The sequence below is a fragment of the Chinchilla lanigera genome, unplaced genomic scaffold (assembly GCF_000276665.1).
Source record: "Chinchilla lanigera isolate Chin_1 unplaced genomic scaffold, ChiLan1.0 scaffold00044, whole genome shotgun sequence".
NCBI lineage: Eukaryota > Metazoa > Chordata > Mammalia > Rodentia > Chinchillidae > Chinchilla > Chinchilla lanigera.
The window spans coordinates 4,464,747-4,485,863 of record NW_004955445.1 but is presented as its reverse complement, the minus strand read 5'-3'; the positions used below and the strand labels follow the sequence as shown (position 1 = coordinate 4,485,863).

At 41.4% G+C, this 21,117-nt stretch overlaps 1 protein-coding gene across 2 annotated transcripts in view; it reads left to right on the top strand.

Annotated features, from left to right (window-relative positions):
- Dok5 (docking protein 5) overlaps positions 1–21,117 on the top strand; it is a 162,320-nt gene that overhangs the window by 115,755 nt on the left and 25,448 nt on the right. For both annotated transcript variants that reach the window (XM_005392280.2, XM_013518227.1), the window contains exon 6: positions 5,920–6,055. In XM_005392280.2, the coding sequence (XP_005392337.1) occupies positions 5,920–6,055 (136 nt within the window). The remainder of the gene's footprint in view (positions 1–5,919; positions 6,056–21,117) is intronic.

Sequence of the window (21,117 nt, the reverse complement as noted above, 5' to 3'; positions counted from 1 at the left end):
CAAGAAATGCAGTAGATCTTACATTAAGTCCCACAGTGAAAACTGCAGCTGTGAAAGGTGATGGATAGAAGGTGCTGAAGAAGGGTGCACTTTTAAAGACAGGGCATAGGTCTGGCCTTGTTGGGTCAGTGTTGTTTGACTAAAGAACAAAAATAAGCAAGAGAGTGAGTCATGCAGGAATCTGGAGGAAGAGCATTTCTCCTGGAAGGAGGATAGGAACGATGATGAGGGAAGTGTTCAAGAGGAGCTAGGAGGCTGACATGCTGAGTAAAGCAGAGGAAGAAGCACAACTTGGTAAAGATAGAGACCAGGCTTGGACTCAACTGTAAGGAATTTAGCTTAGGTAGAAAACTACTTGGGGCTGGAAGAATTGGACAACTGTGGAGTTTGAGGCAATGGTCCGCAAGACTTCCCTCACTAGGACACTGATTCTAAAGTCATGGGTTCCAAAAACCAAGCTAAGGTTGATAAATTCATCATCCCAAGCTGCACCTTCCTTTCCCGTCTGTGGCCCTCAGTCATGTTTCCGTGCTGTGCTTCTGGGATGTGGTTGCCCCCTTTTCCTTCAAGACAATGATGTGGTTGTGCCTTGATCAAGACATTTTCCCTGAGAGCATTTTTCCCTCATTGGCTTGGAAATGTTAAGGAGTTAAAATGACAACAGCAACAACAAAACCTAATCAAATGCTCATTTGATGCCTGAGTCTTTGCTGAATACAAAACTCAGTCTCCATTCAAACCTTATGAGGCTTGGGAATCTCATCACGTTTAAATTAAGAGGTCTCTGAAACTTTTAAGAAGTCAATGACCTTGCTGAAAGTCATAATTTCTGCTGTAAGGAAGCTGGAACTGAGGCTTCCTCATCTTTTTTTTTTTTTTTTTTGAGACAGGGTCTCGCTGTGCAGTTCAGGCTGACCTTGAACTCACAACGATCCTCCTGCCTCAGCCTCCCGCGTGCTGGGATTACAGGCGGGCACCATCGGACACCAGCCAGAGCAGGCGTACTTTAAATGTGAATCTCCCAGAGATAAAGCCTTTCTTTTCAATTCCTCCAATCACTTTGATTAAATCATGGAGAAATATTACAACCAGGTGCCGGCAGTTCTTACACGCATCTTTAGTGAAGATTTCTAATTTACCTGTTACCAAGAAAACAGATTTCCAGCTCAGGCTTTTGATAGCAAAAGCACAGAGACAGAGCTTAATAACAGTTTTATTTTCATTTTTATATCTGCCTTCCATTCCAATATATGGCAGCTCACACAAGCCTATTTGTTTGTTTGTTTGTTTATTTATTTATTGTGATTGAACCCACTGAGTTATTGTGATTGAACCCACATCTCAGCTCCTTTTTGTTTTTTCTTTTGAAATAGCATCTTGGTAAGTTGGCTAAACTTGCAATCCTCTGCCTCAGCCTCCCAGCGTGCTGAGATTACAGGCATGCACCACTATACCAGGCTGGAGCATATTAGCTTGTAACATTGATTTGAGGATTCCATTTATAGCACATTTGTTCAAGGGGCAAAAAAGTGATTTGATATAAAAAGGATCACGGAGAATGGGCAACCATAACCGAAGCTGTGTGTGATTAATGGACATTGACAAGAACTGGCTTGTCAGCATCCACTGAGTGGCTCAGGACACCGAGTGGTGTGGAACAAAATGATCAGGCATCTTACATCCCTTTCTCATACTGATGCTCACAGCAAGGGCTCAGAAAACAGCCCCAGAGCAGGGAGGGGGTGGGGGCCCTCATTTCTGGGCAGCACATGCTGCCTTGCCTGGAGATGAGGTCAGCCAGGCAGATACCAGTGATCGGAACAGGAAGGCAGGCAAGGAAGACACACAGCTGCAGAAGGTCCCATGTGTGGTGAACTCGGAAGCTGCCTTATCTACGCAGTCTCCACCGCTTAAGCATAACTCATTTTCTCCCTTGTGTTCCTGCGCTTGGTCTATTTCAGTGACTTTCAATAGGAAGAGACATTTTGCCTGTCGGGGTCATTTGTTAATGTCTGGACACATTTTTGATTGTCACAACTGGGCTGGAGGTATTCCTGGCATCTAGTCGGTAGAGGAAAACCTATGGACAAATCTGAAAAATTCCCTATCTACTCGGAGCTTGTATTCCCATGGAATAACAGAAGTTCCTTTTTTTGGGAAGACTTCATTGTATACTCTATATCATATTTAATACTTGTGAAAAATCTGAGGTGAGCATTTTTATGACTGTTTTACAAATGAAAAGGCACGTATGGAGAGGTGAAATGACTTGGAATTGCAGGGCTAGCCCAACCAGGCAATCCTGAGCTTAAATTCTTGCCCCTTATGCCACTGACTTGGTGGGAGTCAGTATAGATGAATTAGTGAATTTCCTAGTATTTTCTGAGCTCTCATTCTCTTCAGGATTCTTCACTCATGGGAATATATGTGTTTGGAGTGACAGATCTGTCATTTAGGGAAAATAATTACAGACAAATTCAAAACTGTAACTGCATCTGTGTGACCACATTATTCTTACACCATCTGAATCCTTATCCTCCTAGGGAGCATCAGAAAGGTGAGTCCTGGGGGCTGGGGATTTAGCTCAGTGGCAAAAGCGCCTGCCTGGCAAGCGCAAGGTCGTGAGTTCGGTTCCCGGTACCGGAGAAAAACCAAAAAAAAAAAAAAAAGAAAGGTGAGTCCTAACTTCATTATTTACCTCACAGGTGTCCAATCCACTGGGTTCTGTGAGTGTAAGGTCATAAGACAGTGCTGGTTTGTTTGAGACCTCTTCAGGAAAGCAACCATGAAGAAAACGCAGTAGCTAAAGAAAAAGAAAGAATCATCGGGACCATAAAAATTCAAAGCACGTGGATTCGCTATTCTTCTGTCGGTCAACCCATCAGAACATCTTTGTTTTGTGTTGCATTTTCCCTGGAGATGAGGAATACATATCCCAGCATTAGGTTATGTAAAACCATTAGCCTGGATGATGTGCTTCTCTTTTCACTTGCTTTCTCTTCTTTTTTTATTCCCCTTATTTTCTTCTTACTGCCTCGGGACTTTAGTCCACTACATTGTTTTGAGAAAGGCCCATCCTAACACTTAATGGGTTGTAGAGCTGCTTATGAAACAGTTCCCAGAAAACCAATTGGGCAAAGTGAGTGCGATGGAAGAGCTTGTGGGTAGAGGTTAGAGGATACCTGAGGGAAGGGCAAGCGAAGGCCAGTGTTTGCTCGTCCACGATTGCCTGGGTCATGCTGGCCAACTGAGGGTCACGCTTTCTTGACCAGGTGGACAAAAGTGCTGCTCGTTGAAACCAAAATCCCATTTCTGCTCTATTCAGAGATTATGAATGCATTTTGTCTTTTTCATGCACACTAGGGACCTCTTGGCCAGCTCTGGTTGACCAAGCAGTTCTGGCTTTCATAGTTTAAGAAAAGGAACCAGCATTTAAAATTCAGGTGAGTTTGTGTAATAGTCAAGACTTCTGGCTTCTGTGAAATGATGAGATGCTGTGGCTCCATTAGACTCCTGTCCTTTCATATAAATACCCGGCTAGGGCTGACTCCTGGCTACAAGATGTAAACAAGACCCACACTCTCCATTCTATGCTGATGAGGGTTGGAGTAAAGTCATCCATCACTTTCTCTGCCTGAGCTCTGATGGAGTTTGAGATTGTGATTCCTGGTTCTTTCTTCAAGTGGAGAGAGAGAGAAAAAGGGAGAGAGAGAGAAGGAGAGAGAATGTGTCTTAAGACCCTTAGGTATAGGTGAGAGTCGTCTGTGTAAGTCAAAGAAGAATGCTTGACACAGTAATGTGTAGATTTCATTTGTTTCTGATTTGTTTTAGAGATTTAAATGTCATTAAAACATATATGAAATTGTTTATCAAAGGCAGACTTTGGATGAAAGGGTGATTTTTCAAAAAGCCAGTTCATGAGTCATAATATGGACAAAGCATTCCAACACTGGTATCAAAAGTTAAGACAGAGAAAACATCAGCATGTGAGAGACTGAGGATAGAACCAAAAGCAGACGGATGCACTGGGTCACAATCTAAACTGTGCTTCTTACTGTGGGTTTTGATTAAGAAAAATTCAAGGCCACTGGATGGTCAGGTGTGGGAACCACAGCTGCACAGTGGGGTACTAATCAGTCCTCTCACAAGTGTTTCCCAGTAACAAGTACCTTCATCTGTTCTGGAACGAAAGTTAGCATGGAAGAAAACACACAGTAACTCCTGCCCCAAGAGAAGCAGACGTCTACTTCTTCTTCTTAAAGAATTAGTATTTCTGTGGGGAAAAAGATGTGTGAAAACCATAAAACCTTGTAGAACTGAGTATCAAGTCATGGAATCAAGTTTGTGTGGCAGCTCAGGTGCAGGACAAGTGGCCAAAGGGGTTGAAGTATCATGAGAGATCCTCAGGAAAGAAATGAGACTTCATTGAAAAATGCCTTGAATGGTAGTTTTTATTCTTCATCACATTAAACTTCTGTAATAACTAAAACCACACGATCTACTTCAGGAATGAATTCATATATTACATTATTGCAAGCGCTGTCACTTCTTTATTTCTTGAATTCCCACATAGCTCATAGTCATGAAATTTAACCTAAACACACTTTAGCGAGTTCCATAGATCCTGCTACATATGCTGAAAACTGCCGCACAAACATATGATACTGTGTTGATTGGACTGAAAAACTAGATTGCGGCAAAGCTTCCTTGTTTTACGTTAATTGCATGTATTGATGTAGATTTAAAAAATTGAACAGTGGTTTGATGAGAATATTTGCTTCGTTTCCATGTTGTGTTCAGCAGTTTTTAAGATGTGAGCACAATGGTCAGTAAAGCCAGTGCTCAGTGTTTGCCAAGATTCCGGAAGAAGAAGGAAGAGGATTCAAGCAATTAGATCCTTTAAAACAAACACAAAACCACCCTTCTCTTTTCTACTGTGGCCATAAGTACCCACCAAAGTCAAAGTTTTTTTCAATGTCCCTGTGTATGATTTTGTCCAAGTTCTTTAAAAATATTGTCATTACATTTTAGTGTGCATATGTGTATATAAATGTTTTTATTTATTTGTTTATTTATTTGGGTTTTTTTTTGGTACTGGGAATCGAACTCATGACCTCAGGCTTGCCAGGCAAGTGCTTATGCCTCTGAGCTACATCCCTGGCCCATAAATGCTAATATAGCAATATACATTGAATTAAAAAGCAGTCGTTTTGTTTTGGCTTAAGTGTGTGGCAGTCTTAGCAATGAAATTTGTTGCCAGTTTTTCATGGTCTGGCTTATAGGGGGACCTTCTTTGCCATACCTGAAGTCAGCTATCAAATCTACCCAGCTTCCTTTAAAGAATGTCCCTTATGTTCCACATTGTAATTCAGTGCAACCATGCTCATGAGAAAAAAAAGGCTGCACTTAATCCATCAAGTTGGGTGGAACCTGGAAAAATAATTTCATGTAGGATTTTAACAATGAAAGAATCTTGCCTGTGGCAGAAAAGAGAATGGAATGGAAGAGCTGAAGAATTCAACTTCTATCTGGAGCTGACCGGCATGGTTTCTGATAAATTGTCCGCAGACTAGGATGAGGGATGCAGTTGCCCACCCTTTTCCTGCCTGGGAGTAAAAGTGGCGTAGAGGGATTATACTAAGAGTCAAGAAATGGCTCTTTTCCTCATCTTGTGCTTTGCCGGGGGATAAAAACAAAAACACAACACGCAGAATTCTGTCTCAGCCTTGAGTGACTAGTTCTTTGTGCATATTTATAATAGTTGGATCCTTTGAGTGTTTTGATTCGAGTTAACTTTGTTTAGCAAATGCGAACAAGAATCCTTATCTTATTTTAAAAAGTCACATGGGTGTGAGATCTTAGCACATTGAACCCCTGGGACCTGGGTTTTCAGAAGCCTCTTGTTTTTTGTCTTCACAGGATGTGTGAGACTGGTGAAGGGCTGTTTATCTTTCAAACCCGAGATGGGGAGGCCATCTATCAGAAAGTTCACTCTGCCGCTTTGGCCATAGCGGAGCAGCATGAGCGTTTGCTCCAAAGCGTGAAAAATTCAATGGTACGTTTGGAATTTCTCCCTCCTAACCCAGCATATACCGCTGTAGAGTGCAATCTGGGAATTTTTGTGTTGGACTACATGACCAGCATTAGTTAAGCAGGTGCTTTACATCTGCAGCTCAATAGTGTATCGCATGGATTAAATTCCATCCTAGGAATTCCCTAAGTGGTAAGTTGGTTAAAAAAAAAAAATCTGTTCTCATCATTCATTCTTTTATTCATCTGCTTTGTGATTAAGTTATTGTATGTGTATATTTATATTAAAAATCAGTTTGGGCGTGTATGTCATCGATAGACACAGTGGGTTATCTCAGATGGACATATAAATATATGTATCAGAAGTTATCAGTAGCCAGGTGTGATGGTGTACACCTGTAAACCCAGCACTCGGGAGGCTGAGGCAGGAGGATCATTTGGCGTTTGAGACCAGCCTGGGCTACAAAGTGAGTTCAAGACCAGCCTGGGCTACACAGTGAGTTCAAGACCAGCCTGAACTGCATAGTGAGACCTGTCTCAAAAAGACAAAAAAAGAAAAAAAAAAAAAGTTATCATTTCAAATGCTGTCAGAGGCTGCAGAGAGAAGAAAAATAAGAAAAGAGGGTTAAGGTAAACTGGAATGAAATATCAAAATGCCAATACCAGTCAGCTGCGGTGAGGAGATTGTGGGTTCTGTAGGGATAGACCTCTGGATTTCTCAAGGGAAGCTAAAGATTTGAGTCTGTTTAGTACTATGCAGTTGCCAGCTGTTGGCAGTGAATCACAGTTGAAATAGCAGCATTCTGCACACCAAAGAAAACCTGACATGCTACACATGCATTGCTCAGTGCATAAAGATGCCAGGAACATGTGAACACGCACAGTAGGCCCTCCGGACAGCTATGCTGTGACACAGTGCTAGATACTATAGGTTGCACCCAGAATTTCCTTACTTTGTTAGTAAAGGAGGGTAAATTAATGAAGTCTTAAATGAATGCACACAGTTAAAGCAAATTACGTATTCATACTTGCAAACATCTACACAGAGCTTCATGTTTGGAAGGAGATAAAACCACAAGTAGATTAGGGAAGATAGTAAGATTAGGATTAGGATAAGGATAAGGATAGGAAGATAGGAAGATTAGGACAAGTAAGATTAGGATAGTTTGATTAGGATATTAAGATAGTAAGATTAGGATAAGTAAGATTAGGATAGTAAGGTTAAGATAGTTCACATACAATGCTTATGATCTAAACCTATGGGATAGTTGGACTTAAAGAGGGAAGCAAAGCATGCCAGTAATGTGACCTTTCCCAAAGCAGCTCCAGATAATTCTCAAAGGATTTGTGCATGCTGCAGGCTGGGGTTGTGGAGCAAGGGTCATCAGAACTTCCTGTAAAGGGTCGGATAGTAAATGTGTCAGTCCTCGTGGACTCTCTGACCGCCGCTTCCCTGCCACTGTGGCACAGAAATGGCTGCAGAAAAATGCAGTGAAATGGGAAAACCTGTGTCCCAAAAGATAAATATTATTCATAGATGCTGGAATTCACATATCATATAATTTTCTCATTCATGAAATTTTTGACTCATTGAGCTACTTTTGACTCCACCCAGGATTTGATTATTTGTTTGTTTGCGTGTTTATTTATTTATTTTGCCTGACTGTGCCACCAGAACAGGCAGTTGTCCACGTGTGCCTGGAGGGCTGGCTGGCTCACAGTGGCAAAGGAAGGAGAAAATGCTGGCCACAGTAGCCAACTAAGCATGCATGAGAATCTAGAGCTGCACTTGTAAATGATTTTGGAAGTGATGATGACCAGTGTTCTGGGGAGACCTGGGGTGAATTAAGAGCTTGGGATACTCCACATGTGTGGGACAAGGGTTGCCCATATACCTGGTTAAAGATTATTCTGGTGCAGCTTTGAGGGTATTTCTGGGTGAGGTAATATTTAAATTGTTAGACTGAGCACAGCAACTTGCCCTGCATGCAAAGGTGAGCCGTATCCAATTGGCTGCAGACCATTATCCAACAAAAGGCAGGTAAGGGAGAATTCTGTCCCACTGCTTTATGGTCTTGCACTAAGATGTTATCTTCTCTTGCCTTCTAAGTCAGACTCCTATTTACACCTTTACCTCTCCTGAATCTTAGGCTGTCAGTCTTAGGACTGAAGATCTTGTGAATTGTCAGCCTTCATAATTACAGAAGCCAATTTCTTACAATTTTTCTCCTTCTGCTATTTTTCTGTTTTTGGAAAATCTTGGTTAATCTTCCCAGTATGTAAGTAGACACAGATAGTGCAGAGATAAAGGTCAGTGCCATCAGGGACCTAGTTCCAACATCAACTCAGAAACACTCTAGCCTTGGGAGGAGAACAAAGCTCTCAGTGTCCCCGAGCTCCAGGTTTTCCTTTGTAAAATGAGGAAGGCGACAGTATTTACCTTCGAGTTTTCTTTTAAGGTCTCAGATATGCTTGTCATATGGTCAGCACAATCCATCATGTGAACAGTTTCAGTGAGAGTAGCTATCATCATTATTGCTACTAACAATCAGATCATCATTAGTGATATTAATAGCACATTAATTGATCCAGACTGATCGTAGCAATGACTGATGAAATTGCCTGTAGCTGATGATTATCCAAAAATAGCTACATCCATTTTCCTCTTTACTTGTTTGTTCCCCTCCTCTGTGTGTGTGTGTGTGTGTGTGTGTGTGTGTGTCTAAGTAAAGCAAACTTGAAGAGGAGATTGAGAAGGAATAGAAAATGATATAATTGGATAGTATTTAGAGAATCAGAAACCACCATAAAAAACAACAGCAGTCATATTTACTGTGCATCACCAGAAAATGGCAGACAACACAGCACAGCTGGAGCAAGGCAAGTCACCCAGATTCTTGGCACACGGGGTATGCCCATTGCTGATTTTTGATTATGTATGGTAGCTTCCAGAATTTTATGGACATGTGGATATAGAAATAGAATTGGACTGAACACACTGTTTATAACTAGCTTTTGGTAAAAAACACATTCTACTGTATCTACGTACTTCATCCTCATTAAACAGATATATCTATTTTGTGGTTATGTAGTATTACAGTGCATGGATGTTCCTTGGATTTTAAAGCAGTATTTCAGCTTCCTGCTCAATCTGTATGCATCGATGATTATTTATTTAGGTTAAATTCTCAAAACTAATTCTTGGTTCATAAGCTGTCCGTGGTTTTAAGAATTTAATTTTTCTTTCCTAATGACCTTCTGAAAACAGTTTCTTGTTGAACTAATGGACTCTTGTTATCCATTTCCTCATATACTTACCAATTCTGGATAAAGCAAGTAAGTCAATTAATGATGGAGAGAGAGGGTGAGACAAAGAGAGAGAGAGAGAGACACAGAGAGATGGAGAGACAGAGAGACAGAGAGAGAGACAGAGAGAGAGACAGGCAGAGACAGAGACAGAGAGAGAGCGCTGTAAAGTAGAATTCAAGTCAATTAAAACTTACATATCATTAAATGAGAATTGCGTAGCTATCCCATTAGATGCGTTTAAGCTCCTAAAGAAGTTTTTCTAAGATTACCTTATTTGTGAAGCTGTAATTAGCATAAATTGTGCTTGAAAGGCAGGTTCTGTAAGCACATGTTTTTCCCCTACAACCTCCTCATTATTTCCACTAAAATTAATCGGGAATATGAGTAATTCATTCAGATCATCCCTTTGCAAATTTAACCAGAAAATAATGTCATTTGCTCTTAATTTGCTGTATGCTTCATGAGTTCTGTAAAATGAATGTGATTTTAGAGCAACAGCATTCTGTTTAAGATGAAATGAGTAAGCTTCACAAATGGGATGTTAATCTCAAGGAAGTCAAACTGCAGAGTGTGAGAAGCTTAAAATCAATGTATTTTAATCAGTGCCTGCTTAGGGGAGGAGACACCATGATAAAATGGAGCAAATGAAGACAGCTCTGCATGCCCACACTGCAGTGCATGAATGGGGCCGTGCAGATCCAGCTATATTCTCTCCTTTGACTTATCTTGTGCCCTGCTAGCTGGCTTCATTGAAGAAGCCAAGGTTATAATGGAAGAAGGCTGGGAAAATTCACCTTTGCCCTGGCCTCATTATGAAGAACCCCTAACTTGCTGGTCATGGCCACTATTGTAAAATCCCAAGACTGCATCTGTGGACAGAATGCTGTTCTGGGGGACCCACACCATTTGAGGTTAGAGGCCTCAAGTAACTGGGCAATCCCTGTGGACGTCCCTGAGTCTCAAAATCCACAGAGATGAGGCTGTTGGTTGGGCAACAGGGACAGCAGCTACGGTAGGCTGAGCAGTTGCTTTCCCAAGATGTTCATGTTTTAATCCTTGAAACAGTGAATCGTAAGTATCTTAATGGGAAAAGGGACTTGGCAAATGGGATCAAGGGAGGGATCAGATGGTGTGATGGGAAGAGTATCCTGGATTACCCAGGGCGGTCTAGTGTTACCACAAACACCCTCGTAAGAGAGAATGTAAGAGCCAGACAGAGGGGCAAGGTGCTGACTGAAGCAGAGGGATAGGGAGAGTTAGAGGACACACTGCAGTTCTGGGGATAGAAGAGGGGCTCTGGGCCAAAGGATTATCATGGGTTCTCAAGGTTATAACGGGCAGGGGCGTGATTCTCCTTCACAACCTCCAAAAGGAACCAACCCCCGCAGTCCTTTGACTTTGACTTGGTAGCATTGATTTGAGAATTATAGCCTCTAGACCTATAGGATAATATATTTGTTTTGTTTTAAACCACCAATTTGTGGCAATTTGTCATAATAGCCATGGGAAAATAATACAATACTAACATTAACAATAATAAAATAAGATACACTGGTTTTTTTTTACTCTGAAACAGACATTTTGAGGACTTTTTGTCAAGTTCTCCAACCCTCTCAGTGACCTAGACTGAAGACCCAAGACCAACAGTTAAAAGCACAGGTGCCCTGAGTTGAAATAGGGTCACGGAGTAACTCCTGCTTGACCCTGTGTGTCAGAGTTAAGGTCTTAGACAGGATTTCTTGCTTGGCAGATTAGCTCAAAAGCACCAAATTAGTGACCAGCACTTGAAAGCTATGAACTTTTGTGCAAGTCAGATTTCTATATTTTCTTGAAGAAGTGAAAAAAATCTGGTGACACTGACATCACATTCCACCACGGCAATCACTGGACAATTCCAGCAAAGTCTGCCCTCTGCAAACAGAGGGGGTCCTGAGTTCCCCTCAGCCTTTCACTCTACTGTACACTCAGATCTTCCTCTGGGAACTTGTTATGAACGCTATGGGCAAGGTGTGTCTTATCTGTACTAGGACGTGTCTGAGTTCTCTGTTGCTGGATAACGGAGTATCAACAATTGTAAAAAACAAAAACAAAAACAAAAAACAATTGTGTGCCAGAAAGTAACACATACAGATTGACTTTTGTTTGCTGGAGATGGAACCCAAGGCTTTATGCATGCTATGAAAGTGCTTTACAACTGAGCTATGCCCCAGCCTGTAAGACATATGTGTCATCTCATAGTGTGGGTAGATTGGGAGAGGTGGCTTGGCTCCACAGGGCCCACTGCTGCAGGTTTTCACAAAGCTGCAACACAGGGTTCAGTTGGAACTACAGTCTCATCTCAAGGTTAAAGTAGAGAAGGATCCACTTCCAAGGCCATATTGTTATGGATGGAACTTAATTCCTTGTGGTTGTAGGACTGCAGGAACTCAGTTTCTTGCCAGCAAGGTTTTGGCCAGCTTCTTGCTGCATGAGTCTCCCCAAGGCAGCCACTGATGTTATCGAAGGCACAAAGAGGGTCTCCTTGCATGATGGCGTTCATGAGCTCCTGTAGCATAATCACCTCCCCAGCATATTTGATCAATTACACTGAGTCAAAATTCCTGCCTTCACTCAAGGGAAAGGACCTGGGGATGGGAAGGAGATTACAGGACCACCTTTGTATCTTCCCCTACAATACTTATTTAGTCTTTTAAATTCTACTTTTTAAATAATTTCCTACTTTATAGTGTTTGCTAATAACACCATTTATCTACTCTGCCCAGCTCTTGTAATGGCAGCTGCTGAATTTATTCAGCCTCCTGTTATATATCAATTATGTTGCCCAGCTTCATTCATCACCATAGTAAGTGATTCATTCTCAATCATGTATTCATTCAAAATTAGTGACTGAGGGCCTCACTATGTTCACTTGTGTGCAAAAGGACAATGTTAAATACTGGCTCTGGGGCAGCCTAGAGTGGAGGAGGATATTTTACTCATGATCCTTGACCTGATAGGAATCACTGACCCCTGTTACACAGAGGAGCAAAGGGATGCCCAGAGTGTGGAAGTCACTTGCTGCCATAGATCACATTACTGATGGAGCTAGGAAAGCAAGATGGTTTTGTCTGGTTCCTTAACACTTCACTGTGGCCACCATGCCTCATTACTTCTTGACAGGTGTTGAACCCCTTCTGTCCCCACTGAGTTTTTTAGAATTTTCAAATAACCCCAGATATCAGAGCACATCATCTCAGAAACACTTGTGTGTCTTAGTTACTTTTCTTGTTGCTGAGACAAAATGCCTGACACCCAAAGTTAAAGGGTGAAGGTTTATTTGGCTTGCAGTTTGTGGAGGTTTCAGTTCATACTCAGCTGGCTCCAAGGTCAGGTGGCATATGGCAGAGGGGTGACAGTTCATGGTGGCAGAAGGTAGCAAAGCAAACAAGGGTGACCACAACTCTCTGTTATATTTTATCAGGCTACTTAGGTTGGGTATCACTCACGCTGTTAATCCTAGTGCCCTTGATCCTAGCATTGCACCATGAAACAACCCCAGTGTCACACATTCCAGATTCAGCCACCTCTGAAAAAGCCCCTCCTATGCCTGCATGAGGCTTCAGGGGCCATCTAGACATAAGCCATAACGACCTGTCAACTTACATCTAAAAAAACTGTTAAAAGCGATGTCATTTCTTTGAGTAGCTTTGGCACCAGAATGTGATCTTATACCTTATAATTCCTCCCTAACTCTCCTACTTCAGATTCAGTACAGTTATTATTCTCGGGGAGGGGAGTGTGAAGGAAGGGGAAGGTGGCCCTGGAGTACTGGGGAAGGACTTCAGCTGCCAGCTGCCTTGCTGATGAAGCAGCAGAGCCCGTGGACAGCTCGGGTCCTCCCTTGAGCTGCCGGCTATTTTTGCCACCTCTGAGATCAGTGTCTATAACAAAGTCTAATTATGGAACAAGGAGTGGCAGTGTGTGGGATGTCCTTCATTCCACCAGTAGGCCTATCATTTTTAGAATTTCCATCAAGGCAAGAGCCTCAGGGTGGAGAATGCCTGCAATTTAGCAGACTCTTTTCGGGGTTGTAGAGTGGGCTTCACTGAGAGTGAGAGCCCCAGGGCAAATTCTTCTCCCTAATCACACAAGCTTGAGAGCTAATCTGAGCTGTCCTTTCATGCCTTTTTGTTTATTTCATGGATTGATTTACTTCCAAATTGGATTTCCCAAGTAAAATTTGCTTAGGACCTTCTAGCTTTCCAGTGGTATTCCTCCACAATTCTTGCAACCGAATAAATTATTGTCAACCTAATTTTAAAAGCAATGTGGTAGACTTTTTAAAAAATAGAGAGGGCATCATAGAAAACATAGAATTGTTTTCATTGCTATTGAAACTCTGAACTAGACCCTTGCATGGAGAGGTTTTAGATGTCTAAGCACTTTTCTTGCAGTTCCACATGCTCCTGGTCCTCTCCTTGCCCCCAACACAAAGATTTTACTTCTATTTATGGACTCAGGTTAATTGGGTTAACTTTACTGCTTAAAAAAATGATCAGTCTTTAAAAATCCCCTCCCAAATTAAACCCTTTTTATATCCTGTCATATTAATTATTCAAAAACTTCTATGGAATATTTTCCCATTACTTACAAAGCAGTGTGGTCGGCCTTCTGGACAATGTACAGCAAAGCATGCAAAATCTTTTGCTTTTTTAAAGAAGCTTAAAGTTTAGATAAGAAGTTCAAGTGGATACCTCCCCAAACATGGGAAAACATAGCTGTATGAGTTCAATTTGTGGGAGTGTCTTTGGAATACAGTTTGTTCTTATTTTCCAAAATTAAATTTATGCATCCTTTTGCCCAGCAGTTGTATTTCTAGGAATTTGCTCTCAAGATTGCAGCAGACGTGAAGATAGACTGTGTTGATAGGAGTCATTTCTTTATTCTCATATTTCGCTTTTGACATGTCTTTGCTGATCCCATTTTATCCGGTAGACAGTATAAAAGGTCTAAGAAAAAAAAGGAGGAAGAAAGAAAAACTTGCAGTGAGGACAGGCTTTATTTAAGATAATGACCTGAGAGGGGCTTGGTCCCAAAATGCCATACGCAGCTCTCTTCCAGAGGAAGAGTTTATAAGGGAAAGTTAAGAAAGTTAAGGACCTGGTATTCTCATGGTCTGCCCTTTGAATCTGTGGTCCCTAGTTCATCTCCTGTTTGTGCAAGTTTTGCTATTTGGGGGGCTGCATGCCCCTTGATCTGGGATGTTTTGTACAGTTAACAGATTTAGTGCGGTTCATAATTACAGGGCACAGAAGAATGTGGGTAGAGGTTGCAACTCAGGGAAAGATTTCCTTCGGACTTTTCCTTACACAAGATGCTGAAGAAATGACTCTGAAGGAAATGAAGTTCCCATCCTTAGGGAGCTTATTGGTAATAGTGGAAACAACTACAAAGAGGTTAAAATGTCCTGCAAAAGGGGACTGGTTACAGCACATGATATGACAGGAGTCATACGACATAGTTAAAGAGAAATGGAGGAAACTTGTTTGTAGCAATGACTGTGAAAAAGGAAGCTATGTATAGCAGTATCAAAGGTAGATAAAGTACATGAATGAAGAAGAAGCCACACAACACCTTCATCCTGACTCACACATATTTTATAAGCACAGAAAATTAACTTCTGGCAAGATAGAAATGTACATGTTAATGTTGGCCACTTTGGGAGAATAAGACTGGTGGGAGAGTCTAGAAAAGGACATTTATACATCACTTAATGTCTGTCTCTTCCATCTGATTTTTTTAAAACCATGGCTACGTAATTATGTTTAAAGAAATGGAAACAGAAGTTGAATTTCTGGCAGAAAGCTTGTGGAACTGATGGGGGTGTTTGAAGGGCCCTTCCACTCTAAATGGAAAAATGCATGATGAGGTAATGATTTTTTAAAAATGTACGTTGGTGTAAAAAGTCAATAGGTAAATTTTTAGGGCTGTACAAATGTTCTTACAAAAGTCAAGAGCATCTTGGAGAAATTTTTGCCTAGGCAGAATTTAATATGAATGAGAGTTAGCTGCATGCTGCTGCTGAGATATCTGACATTCGTTGAGAATTTACCATGTGTGAAGCAATGAGTCTAGACTTGCAGTTACGTATGACCCTGCTCTTGGGGGCATTATCAGTCCATATGTATAGAGCTTGAAGTCTGGACACATAGCTAAGAAATGATAGAACTAAGATTTAAACCAGGTAACAATAGGCTCCAGAACCTACATGTGGGGCACTGTGCCATCCTTACTCAGCTAAAGTTAAATTAACTAAATTAAGTCACAAAATGTTCAGCATGAATTCCTTAGAAGTTAAAAGAAGTTAAATGGTATTATCCTGCATTTAATAATAGGCATGAAGGACAGACTAAACTGTTCATGGAGGCAGGATAGATGCAGATGAGAAACAGAATCTTTCTTTAAATTTGCCATGATTTTGTTCTGTGTATTAGTAAATCAGCTGTCCTTGCACAAGCTAAGCCCATTGTCTCACAAAGTTGGAAAATGAAAGTGCAGACAGAAAGAAGGTTAAAGGAGAAGGGTTTATTGGAAATACAAGAAGAGTAGCTCCTGGTGGGTATCTCTAGAAAGCCCTCGGAACCTTGTTGCAGGTCCACGTTTGTAATCCCAGGGAAAAGTTATTGTGATTCCAATAAGTAATTCCAAACTTTCACTTCCAGTGCAATCCATGGGGTAGAATAAAAACATAAACACATATCTGTAGATGTGGGGAGCCAAGGGGTTCTTAAGTCCAGTCAGAACAATGGCTAATCAGAATAAAAGCCTTGACCCAGGGCCAAACCTGGGTTTGTTAATTCGTGAAGAGGGGAGTGGCTCGGGGATGAGGGGCTGTGAGAATGGTGGGAAGTATTGAGTGCTGGAAGCTGGGCTACGTAGGAGGAGAGATAGCACCTCTGCAATATTCTCTCTGTTGCTTTTCTCTCATTGTTGAGACAAAATACTGGAGGCCCAAAATGAAGGAAGGAAAGGTTTATTTAGCTCACAGTCTGTGGAGGTTTCAATCCGTACTCGGCTGGCTCCAAGGCAGGGTGGCACATGGCAGAGGGCAACAGTTCATGGCAGTGGAAGACAGCAGAAGCAGCAAGAGCAAAAGGGAGGAGCAAAGAGAGCAGCCTCTTTCCCTCCCTTATATTGTATGCAGACTGTCCGCCCCAGGATGGGTGTAGCAGTCACATCTATAATCCCAACATTGGACCACGAATCAATCATAAACTCTAAAAGTCAGCCCCACAACTGCATGAGGCTTTGGAGGGACATTCAAACACAAACCATAACAAATATTCAGAGAGAGAGAGGTGTGCAGAAAGAGTAATGTGCGTAATAGAACTTGAGGAAGTATCTTGTGTTTTGAGGTCAGTCCTTCAGCTTTGTTGTGTGGTCTTCATGACCTGAGACATCATGGCCTCTTTCTTGAGGTTCAGTCCCAGCAGACAGCATGGGCTAGCTCATGCATACTAGTTGGAAGCTATGGGCAGGACATTACTGACCTGTTGCATTGCTTTAAAGGTTACACATCAGTACCTCAGGCTAGACCCATTTGCATTACTTAAAGCTAATTGAGGGGATAAAGAAATATCCTACCCAGCTCTGTACATATCAATATATGGAGTCAGGGCCTGGTTTAGCTAAAATAGACACAAATGCTTTTCTTTCAAGGAGAGCCTTCCTGGTGGTCCTCCACAGGTACACAGGAGGAGATTCAAGTGATTTGCTGGAGCATTTTCTTTTTCCTGGTTTTATATGGTTAGGCACAGAGTGAGAGGCTTTGTAATGTAGAGCTTTAAAAAACCATCTACTTATCTGGCCAAGTTCAAAGGAAACCAGTTATTTTGCATCTTTAATGTCCTCCTCCTCCAACCCAGAGGTAGAGACGAGTTGTATCATTAACTTAGCATATTCTGCCTAAGAAATTTCTTTCCTGGGAGAAAGGTTCTCATTTTCCCATCCTCCTAACTTTTTATCTTTTTTTCTTATGTTTGCTTTTATATTTTAAAGTTTAACTAGCTGTGTGGCCTGAATTAGCTCTTAACTCTATATGTGCTATTTCTTAGTATCCAGCTGACTTTGTTGTAGGCCCATCCCTTATTGACTGCCTACTTACAAGCTAACTAACTAAATTGTCTTTTACATCCCCAACCCTTTGAAGAAGTATCCCTAATTGCTGTTAAGGAAGATGGGCAAAAATCTCCACCTAGCTTCTTCCTGCTGGAATGGGTGAGTATAGGGTCCTGCAGTCAGGAATTTTTTCTGGAGAGCTAATATTATCCTGACTGTCTGGACAAAAACATGTCCAACTCTTATCTCACCAAACCCATTTAAATTAGGCCAGTGTGAAGCTGTGTGAACAAAAGCATTTGTGCTATCATCACTGTTCATTTATCTGTAAGCCAACTTAAACAGAACATAATCCTGAAAGTTAGCACATAGAAACACACACATTAACCTACTCATAGATAATCCTTGTGTTACTGCTTAAGATTTGTTCCTGTAAGTTCCATGTGAGGCCCAAGCCCACCAGCCTCTATCCTGTAATGTTTTAAGTGAGTTTGGCTGCCCTAGCAAACCTGTACAACCAGTTTTTCATGGAAATTCCCAACAGAACCAGAAGTTTAGAGGAGTAAAAAATGAAAAGAAAAATGAAATTGATATAAGCAAAAAAAAAAAACCCAAAACCCCTTTAATGAAGCAGCTGTAGGTACTTTAAGCAGTTATCAAAACAGATCAATGGAACAGACAAGGAAACATATAGAACACATGAAACATTATATTTAATCAGAGTGCACTGTTAGACATATTTGCCATGCTGAATTATAATGATTTTTTTGTAATGTTAAGTTTATAATTGTAAATACCCTAGTCAGAACTTTGATAGGGCAGGTCATAGAATTTTTTAGGTGAATCACAGCAGAGATCTCTTGCAGTAAGTTACACCAACAAGAGTCAGAAGGGAGAAAAGGCATCAATGAAAAAATTGGGAGTCAAGGATAGCTGACTGTAAAAAGATTTAGAAAGGTGTATGTTGCAGCAGGGACAAAAATTCCTGATCTTGCAGCCCACACTGAAGCCCGGCAGTAGTGGACAGAGAAACGAGACATTTCTTCTTGAGAATCTGAGGATCACATCTACACCAGTTCTTAAGAACATAGCCCAGGGGTGAGTCAGAGGGACTAGAAAACACAAGACCCAGTGTGAGCCCTGTGGAGATGTTATTTCCACCCAAAAGATACTTCTTAGGGTGACAGAACTAAGAGGACACACAAAAAGCATGCTTCTTTGGAGGCATTCCCCAAACCCAGAAGATTTCTGACCCACAAAACTGAAGACCAGCTTTACTCTGGGTCCAGCCATGGCACTGGGACCCCTATAGCACTGAGGCCACTGTCCAATTGATCAGGTCAGACCAGATGAATGAGCAAGGAAGTTAATGAGAGACAGTTGTGAGCCAATCACTGAATGGCCGCAGGAATGGGGGAGTTCTCACTGCCCTAGAGAGATGGAAAACTTTTGAAGAACCTTCTGGGTCAGGAAATTCAGGAGAGAAAGAGAGAGAGAGAGAGGGAGAGGGAGAGAGAGAGAGACTGGAAGCTGCTAGCCACAGGGAAAGGATCAACAGAGGGAGTTAGTGAAACAATGAAGTGGGGAACCTTGCAGTGTGTACAGATTCACCCTGGATGAGCTGCCACTGCCAACAGCACAGTGCATTGAGTGTGAGGGGTGACCCGAAAGAAGAGAAAATGTCCCCGTGATCTTATGGAGTACAGTGGACCATTCCCCTCCTTCCATGTTCTTCTGGTCCCACGTGAGAATGGCCCTGGCCAGGGTTCGTCCATTGCAAACAGGAAGTAAGGCTTTCCACAAGGAGCTGAAAAGAACTCTTTGGCTGGTACCCCAAGAGGCCACCATATTTGGGGTCACAGCCTATAGGACTCTGAGTCCCTAAACTGCTTTTTGTTCAGTGAAATCATTTGTTCGGTATTGACTCCACCTCAAAGGACTAATATTTCTGTCCATTTTCATTAAGAACACCAGGTTCTTGGTAAGAGCCTCTCTAGGCGTTATTTCTCAGGGAGGAGACAGGAGCGTGCCTCTTCCTCTGGCATGGAAAGCCCATTCAGCAGCAGCTCTCTGTGCATAGGAACTTTATCTAGAGGCATGCTTCTATCTCCCAAATCCTCACTACAGCAAGGGCAGAAAAACAATTAGGACAAAAAGCTTTCTCAGGGCTGGTCTCTAGTCTTTAGTAAAATAAGTCTCCAAAAAAATGAGAGAGAAAATAAGGAGCCACAGGAAGGGCAGTGTCACAGTTGAGAGGCCGTACTAGCGACAGAGAGTTGTCTCCATTACATGTAATCACAGTTAACAAAAACAGATTGTAAATGAAGACAAAAGGAAAAAAGCAAACCCTCCGCATTACTTTTTTCTTTTTTCTTTTAAAGAGGAAAGAAAGCAATAGAAACAATGATACAGAATTTCAGAACAAGATGATAGGAAATTAACAGTGGTTATTATATTGCCTATTGTTATCTTCAAAGAAGTTGCTCAGATTATAAGATACAGGCAGGCAAGATTGATCAAACAACATGAGCACAAACCATTCCCTTCAATAAACTAAAAAAACTTAGTAGTATAATTATCTTAGCATGCACATATATATATATATATATATTTATATATACATACATGCATATGCTTTTTTTTCTTTTCCTTTCCTTCTTTTCTCCTTTCCCCCATCCCAGGTGTTCTTTCCTTTTGGGCAGTTTCTTGTCCTTTCACAATATCTATTGTAGATTTTACTCTTTCAGTTTCTTACACTAGTGATACAGGGGAAAGAAACTCCCAACCTGAACGATATCTGGGTTGAGTTCGTGTTCTCTAAAATCGAAGAATGAATTTTAGGAACAACGGAGGTTAAGAGCAGAATATATTTATCGAGGGAAAGAAAGCTTCTGTCCAGAGAGGGACAGAAGGGGGCCCGAGTGGGTTGCTGAGGACCTTGCCCTTCCTAGGGACTTTATAGAACAAAACCACGGAGGGGGTTGGGTCCAAGATAGGCGGTAAAATGGGAAATCACAAGGTGGGCATGAGGTGGGACAAAACTATGGTCAGTCAATAAGATTACAAGTATAATAGTTCAGGAAAAATTTAGTAAACTGGGGTCAAATGGGGAAGCGAGTCACATAGCAAGCGGGCATGAGTACAGAACAGGGGCTTTTCCTGTAGGGGGTTGGGCTAGTGACTCTTCCTGGCTTTTTCAAGGTGATCACTGCCTGTTTAGAATATCAATCCCTGATGTTCATACCTAGGGAGGAATATGGGTGCATTTGTTTAGTCCTTTGTCTTGAGGTCTGGCCCATAGCAAATACATCTCCATTTGCAAGGTAGCTTGTCTTCCATACTGGTTCCTTCGAGGGCCTGGCCCTGTCTGGCTGCGTATAATATTTCTATCTAACTCAGCTTCCTATAACAGTAGGGAGACAATACAATAAACTGCATTACTTCTTTTTCTTTATTTTAAAAAGAATAAAAATGAACAATAAAAACAATAATACAGAATTTCAGAACAAGATGATAGGAAATTAATAATGGTTGTTACGTTGCATATTGTTATCTTCAAAGTAGTTGCCCAGATTATAAGATATAGGCATGCAAAATTGATCAATTAGGCATTCACTGTTCCTTTCAATAAACCAATAGAAATTAGTACAATTATCTTACCTATCTTGTGTGTGTGTGTGT